Source organism: Channa argus, chromosome 7 (assembly GCF_033026475.1).
Source record: "Channa argus isolate prfri chromosome 7, Channa argus male v1.0, whole genome shotgun sequence".
NCBI lineage: Eukaryota > Metazoa > Chordata > Actinopteri > Anabantiformes > Channidae > Channa > Channa argus.
The window spans coordinates 4512346-4520000 of record NC_090203.1 but is presented as its reverse complement, the minus strand read 5'-3'; the positions used below and the strand labels follow the sequence as shown (position 1 = coordinate 4520000).

Sequence of the window (7655 nt, the reverse complement as noted above, 5' to 3'; positions counted from 1 at the left end):
AGGCTGGGATAAGCTACAGTTATAGAAAGTTCAGTTGTGGGGGTTATTTGAGAATTTGGAAAAACTAGTGTCACCTTTATGGGTCACCTTTTGAGTCACCCATAACATGTAGATTCTAGCTGCGCTGTGTGAAGAGGCTGTTTACTGTGAAAAGTAAAGGAATCCATTCACACTTGTGTGCTGGAGTCTACGAGCAACATAAGGGTTGTTGTGTCGGTGCTTTAAGTTAATGCTGCCCTCTGTTGGTCAGTAAATTATCCTTGCTCTGTGACAAGGAGAATGAAATGTTTTAAAACCGCAATGAAACACAAATAATATATTTTATTGACTACAGTCAAATACACAGAACCTCTGAAAGGACAGTAGTTGTGGCTACAGTGACAAATGGTGTTGAAAGTCCCTCAGTGGAGCAATCGAGCAGGCCCTTTATACTAGTACTGATGCTGATACGTCAACATTAATGTGAATAAAGGAGAAAAGGGGGGTGAATGAACCACAGCAGCTTTAAACTGGCCTCCATGTCTCATCTATTATTACTCCCAGGTATAACAGGCTTCTCAGCCCTACAGACTACAGCAAATTGTCTTTCTTTAAGAGCTTAAATCTTATCTCCGGGACTCATCAGTGAATCACAAGTTATCCTGCCCATTTTGTTTTTGTGTCCTATACATCACATGTTAAAATAGATCATTTTATAACCCATTTTTCTTATGCAGATTTTCTTTTTCTGTTTTTAGACAAGGTCGATTAGATCCACAAGTTAGTGGTTTGGACTCTTGAGCTCATTACTTTATCAATTAAAACCTGTTTTATTATTCTGTGTGTTTTAGTGACGGCGGGGGCCGTGAGCAAGGCCTTAACCCCAACTGCTCCAATGGAGCTGGTCAATGGTCATGGATTACACTGTGGTTGTGGCTTTGAGAGTGTGTGTGTGTGTGTGTGTGTGTAACCTTTTGAATGTAATTAAGGTATTTCTTGAAAAAGAGAGAGGAGGCCTCACATTGAATATACCCTGACTCAAAAAAAAAGTACATAAAGCAAATATTAAAAAAAAAAATGATTTAACAAATTCCCTCATTTTGCAGAGGTAAGCACAAATTACAATATGTTTAGCATTTTCAATCTTTAGATGGTAAATGTTAATTTGACATTTTAAAAGAAGGACTTTGTTGCACAGCACGTGAAGTTTCTGTGTGTATCCAGTGTATGGCTGGATTGTTTGGGTTATTTCAGCAGATTAGACAAGATTGACCAAAAAAGCCCTATATATTGTGTATATGGACTGGGGTGTATATTTTCCCACAGGTCACTAGTACTGCGTAAACTGAAAACAAAGCACTTCCCGATACACATGTACTACATGACCAAAATATAAACTATATTTGAAACAAACAAATAAACCCAAAACAATCAGCAACTAATTTAAATTAAACGGTCAGTAAATTAAATTCAAAGTAACAAAATACCAAAATTTACATATTTTCAGCTTCTCAATAATTTTGTCTTTGGGCATACATTTGGATGTAGGACTCTTCGGTGAACATAAGAAATTTGCAAATGCTATTTTTGATTTTTAGAAATTTTGATTTTACTATCTTTACCTTCTATTATATCTATTTCTACTATTAGACTACTGTGAGATATTAATGCTGGAGTCAGTCAGGTTAGCTTAGCATAAATACCTAAATCATGGGCAAACAGCTGTATTTAGTCTTTGAAAAAAAAAAAAAAAACTTTGTGGTTTTACACATTATTCAGTGAGCCTTGAAGGTACTGATGAAACAGAGCTAGTGGTTCCAGTTTGATTAGTCTTTATGCCAAGTTAAATTAACCACATAATGGAACACACATGACTAGCATTAGTGCGGTATTGATGTTTAATCTTTCACTGGCTCATACATAAAAAGGCATATCAATGTTTTCTTTGAATTTCAGTTCTGAATAAGTACCAATGGCCTAAAGCAGTAAGTCGATTCATCATTGAGTAAAACAAAAATCTGTTATTAGAAACTAACTATTTAGTAAAAGTAATTTTATCAAATGTCTCGTATAGTATAGAACTATTCCATGGTTCTGGCTTCACAGTTTTGAGTATTTGCTGTATTTTTCTTCCTATGTGATAATGTACTGCGTATCTTTAGACTTTTGGTCAGCCAGATTGTTATAAGGCCTCCCTTTAAAAAAACTAAATACATACAATTACAAATAAGTGCAATGGTAAATATGTATTAAAAATGAACACACTAACAGTATTGATTTATATGTTAAAACAAAAAAAAATGTGAATTGAATCATTAATAGCAATAAAATGTGAAACAGAGGATCAGGCACAAACACAACTACATGTCACATAAAAGATAAAACAGACACTGCAGTGGGAGATAGTTACTCACACCACTGGTGTCACAGAGCTTAATTTCTGTTGTCTTGTATCCAGCCAGTAAGATTGTCTAAGTGCTCTTTCTTGCACTGGCATCTCATGAAAGGGAAACACTTCTTCTGATAGGACTTCGCTTTGATGTTTGCTCCTTGACTCAGATTTTTGTTGCCTTGTACCTCACTGTTAAATCGCTTTGGACAAAAGCGTCTGCTAAAAGACTAAATGTAAACGCTGTGTCTGCAGGTAACTTTTCGTACGAGGATCTATCACTGTAACATCAACAGTCAGGGGGTGATCTGCCTGGACATCCTGAAGGACAACTGGAGCCCTGCACTCACCATCTCCAAGGTGCTGCTGTCCATCTGCTCCCTGCTCACAGACTGTAACCCAGGTAAGAGGCTGACATATTAATACGTGGCCATGTATTTGTTGGGGGGGGGGGGGTGTATTTGAACCCTATTTTGTAGATGTCATTTATAAATTTATTGCTATTTTGACCATTAATCTACACTCTGTAACCCATATCAACCAAGTTAAAACGTGTTTTAGAAATGTGCAAAAGCTGCTGTATTCAGTAAGGCGCAGTAGTGACTGAGTAAGAAGAAAGCAGCTGCTGGGTGTTACAGATCATATTGCTTTTTCTATGTTTATTAGTTTGTTTACTCAAGGCCAAATCTCAAGTTGACATCTAGTCATGACTATTAATAGTAAATTAAATAAGCCAACACCAATTCAAACTCTCATTGTTTTTTTTTGTTTTAAGACCATCGAACAATGACAAATCACTATCAAGGGCAATCGAAATAATTTTCCCTCTAGAAAAAGTAAGTGACTCATATAAGGGACTTTCAGACCAAACTGTTCTAGGGACTAAACCCCCTGGGGAGCTTCACGAGAACCACTCCCCTGAAGGGGGCTCTGCAATTCGCACTTCGCATTTGCATATCAGTAGGACGTTTAAAGTGATCCAGTCTAACTGACAGGCCGTGTATATTTATGTATTCCTATATTGATTTGGGGTAAGTGTACAGACTTTTGTGATATCCAAAAAAATGTGTTTTTCGGCAGTAACATATCGGATATTCCAACTCTGACACCAGCGTTTATTTTCCAAAATATAGTGTAACCTGTTATCAAACCTCTATGATTGAGGGGCAGCAGTAAATAAAACCTAATTTGCTGAAATTAGGCTTCCTTCAGAATGGTGGACACCGGTTGTTCGCTCAAGATGCTCGGCTGCAGATCGCAGAGATTACTTTACTTTCTAGCATAACAAATACCCAAACTTAATAAACCCAAAGCCCTAGGATGAATTTCCTCGATCAAAGTCTCCACTATCAGTGCCACAGTAGCTGTTCTTTCCTGGAAGAAGACACAGAGGGAGTGATGCTATCGTGAGTGACTACAGGCTGTTGAGATCACCGCTGTCTCACTGGCAGCATAGATTACATAGTGCTGAAAACATCCTACTAGATTAATAAACAGACTTGGTTGTGATGAAATTACCACATCTTCATATGAAAATTAATAACAAAACATAAAGTGGTGCCTCTAGGGCGACAACACAAAAGCTTTTTTTGAGCCTCTTCTCGAGATTCCTTAAACCACCATTCAAAAAACTTTACAATGGTGTTTATAGTACCTATGGTCTGGACAAAAAAGGGGGAACTTCCAGTTATAGTTTGCAAAACTACAAGAATATGCAAGTTAAATTTGTCCATGAAAGAAATATCAGACACTGTGAAAATGAAACAGATTTCTGTTTTGTTTTTGTTTTTGTGTTGTGAACCAATCACTTTGCATTGCTGCTCCTTTTTACCCTTAAAGCACAGCCCCCCATCATTAAACAGTGTGAATAGGTGAAAGGGGAGTGAGTGCAGGCTGGAAAATGAGTGTAACAAGCAAGAAATCTCCTGGAAGGGGGAATTACAGGGTCAGTGGTCCGCTTTTAAAGGTGTGAAATGGCCATTATGCGCTGTCTTATTGGTAGCAATTTTAAGTTCAGCATGATGTACGAGAGCATAATGGAAGCTGGCCAAGAACGGAGAATTAACTTTCAATGATGGTGATTTTATAGCCTTTTTTGTGTTTCTTTGACTCTCTCTGTCACTATAAAGGCTAAAGCGTCACTGCTACTCATGAAGGACTTATTCGGTTTCATTAGAATAACTGGTCATTGATACAGCGGAATGTGACATCATGAAAGTCTGCTGAAGGTCACCGTAATAAAATTAAAGCTACATCTGTCCCCAGGCAGAGCACATGAACATGTAGAATGCAACTGAATTTACATCAATCATGTTTAATACGGATAGGGAAATGTAAGAAATAAGTACATTTTGTGATTTAATAATCCTGCAATCATGTACATACAAGGATTTTGATGATGGTTCTTTGTGAGAGAACTTTAAAATAACTAGAGTGCAAAAGAATATTGGCAGATTCAAAAGGAGTCACTACAGGGGAAAGTTAAGAAGAGTCCATTTTGCATAAGGGCTGGTGAGATTACAGCACATCGCATTGACTGTGTTTACATGCACTTAATTTAAGCTGGTTACTGGATATCTGTATATACATGCAGCAGAAGAGTAATCGGATTTTTCATCCACCTCCAGAGTTTTTTTGGAAGCCTGGTTTACAGAGTGACAGTAAACGCAGCTTTATAACCTTTTTTTTGTGTGTGTTCGTGTTCCAGCAGAGTGCAAGGCAGGGAAAGAGGGGAGGGAGTGAGACACACGGCTTATCCGCAACAGGAACTTTCTGAATTTAAAAAAATAATCTACGAGGGGAAAGTGACTTATTTAGACTTGTACAAGAATCTTTGAGTTAGACACATTTTCTGTCACGATTTGGGCAGGTGGCATCACCACTTTCATCCATTCTTTCACTTTCACTCAGCTGTGTGTTCCTGTCTGAAGCCTTTTATTATGCACATACGCAGTTTGAGAAACCGAATAGAAACCTGGTTACTCGTATACACAGACAAACAACCAACTTTCATCGAAAGAAATCTACCTGGGGAAATTGGTTTCCTAATTCCCCTATGCTAATTTTGGAAACCGACTTCTCCATCAATACACGTAAACGTCTGTGTGAACTGTACTTCTGTGAAAGTCAGTACAGTGGACCACACCTCAGCAGAGCATCCTGACAAAGAACCATTTCTGCAGAGGTCTGGAAAATGTCAATCAGGTCCATTTTAATCATTAAAATCCCAGTTTACCTGTACAGTTGAAAATTGCAGAATAAGTGCATTTAAATTCACCCAGACAGAAAAATCAAATGACGGCCATTGGTAGTGGTTGGTGTGACAGGCCGGGCTGGACATGTCAAAAAATAACTGGCCAGTCAAAGAAGAACATGTAGCTTAACCCCAGAGCTATAGAGTCCCTAGTGTCCAGTTACTGCCAACTACTTTGTATCCATCTGCATGAAGTCCAACATTTTAGCCTACTTCATACACAAATACAGACCCTGATCGCAGCAGCCAGGTCACTCTAAGATGGGGTCTGGAGCTGGATATTGACAAGACGTGATTAGATTCAGACAATAGTTTAGTGTAAAACCTTGTGAATGTCATTTATTTTCACACCTGGCATGAACGTGCGATCTGTATCTGGATATTCAATTAAGTTATTAATGGCACATTTTGAACACATTGTGAAATCGGAATGTGATCAAATCAAAACCTTGTGTATTCATAGACCTCTGTATTTACTGTTCGTTCACTCCTGCTCCAACTTGTAGCTCTCAAGTCTTGTTGACTTTAAATGGCCGATTCTTATCCGTGGCAGTTGCTTCCCTTGATCGGGGACGTGCAAAGTCTGATAAAGTTGGAATGTTAACATCCATCACAATGCAGGAAAATGGAGATAAAGGCAACACTAATACCAGCTGTAAATGCAGAGGCAAAAGGATTGGATGACCTTATGTAGATGATGAAAAGAGATACACTTTACCAGGTGTTAATGAGGTTTCCTTTGATTTTTCAGTATAAGTAGAATGAATTGCAGCTGTTGAAGAGTGTTTGTCACTTTCAAATTTCAATATTTGCAAAACCATTATGTTTGTTTACATAACCAAAACACATTTTCTTGGATTGTTGCAATAGATCAGTAGAAATGTGATTGTGTCATTTTCATGATAATAATCTGATACTGAGAGGAAAACAAGTATTTGGATGCTGTTGAAAACATCTCAGCTCTCTCTGCCTTTACAGTGGATACAGAGTTTGTGATTCCTGTCCAGCTGTAGGAGACTGATTACACTTTATAATGACTCACAGATTCCCTCTTTCTTCCTGCCTTTCAGCTGACCCTTTGGTGGGAAGCATCGCCACACAGTACCTGACCAACAGAACAGAGCATGACAGAATAGCCAAACAATGGACGAAGAGATACGCCACATAGACTCCACGCTGCAAACCACCCCGTCCTTAACCTATCTCACCCTTCAATGTACCTCTCTCTACCTCTCTCTCACCCTTAGTCTGTCAAAGCACACTCACTAAGTGCAACAGTAAACTTCCCTATCACCCTCCTCTTCCTTCTTCCCCTCGCCAACATTTTATCTACCTTTTCTGTGTTAAAAAAAGAAATCCAACAAAAAATTGTCCTTTGTTCCTTGTTGACTTGAAAGCTTCTTTTTTATACAAAGAGTAGATTGGGATTTTTATTTTCCAATATCTGAATGTTGGAAGTATTGTATTGGAGAAAAAAACAGAATATTATTATCATACACATTGTCCTCCAGCTATACAATATGTATTCTCATTTTCTTAGTGGCACCTGGAACAAACATGCAGAAGATATGCTTTTACTTTTCTTTTTTTTTTTTGTATTTGTCATCAATATGTTATCTGCATGGAACAGGAAGGTTTGCGTCAATGGATCCTTCATGCTTTTTAACTTCCTCTGATTTTGTTTGTACTGTATGTATTTTTTCAAAGGCTTTTGAGGCAGACCACAAAAGTATAGGTTTGCCTGTGAAAGAGGCAGGACTTGTATATTTACTGGCTACCCGCCACCTCTGCAATTGCAGAGTGGTTTTTTTGTGCACTTGTATTACTGAAGCACCCAATAAAACACACTGTGGTTGGCTTGTGAGAAAACGCTTTGCTTCTGTCTCTGCATCCCTAAATAGTTCCACTTATTGAGTGATCTTCTGGTCGTTCACTTCAATTCTCACCTCGTGACTGTGTCCCCTCATTGTGAAACTTCAGTCAGAAACATCAGCGTTCACATCTGATCTTATCTGATCAGGTAAGATGTCAAGC

General features: G+C 38.2%; 1 protein-coding gene across 1 annotated transcript in view; it reads left to right on the top strand.

Moving 5' to 3' along the window:
• The window catches only part of ube2e2 (ubiquitin-conjugating enzyme E2E 2), a 27578-nt gene extending 20088 nt beyond the window's left edge, over window positions 1-7490 (top strand). Inside the window, exons 5-6 of the mRNA XM_067509111.1 lie at window positions 2624-2771; window positions 6692-7490. Of these exons, the coding sequence (XP_067365212.1) occupies window positions 2624-2771; window positions 6692-6789 (246 nt within the window). The 3' untranslated portion in view covers window positions 6790-7490. The remainder of the gene's footprint in view (window positions 1-2623; window positions 2772-6691) is intronic.
• The last annotated feature ends 165 nt before the right edge of the window (window positions 7491-7655 follow it).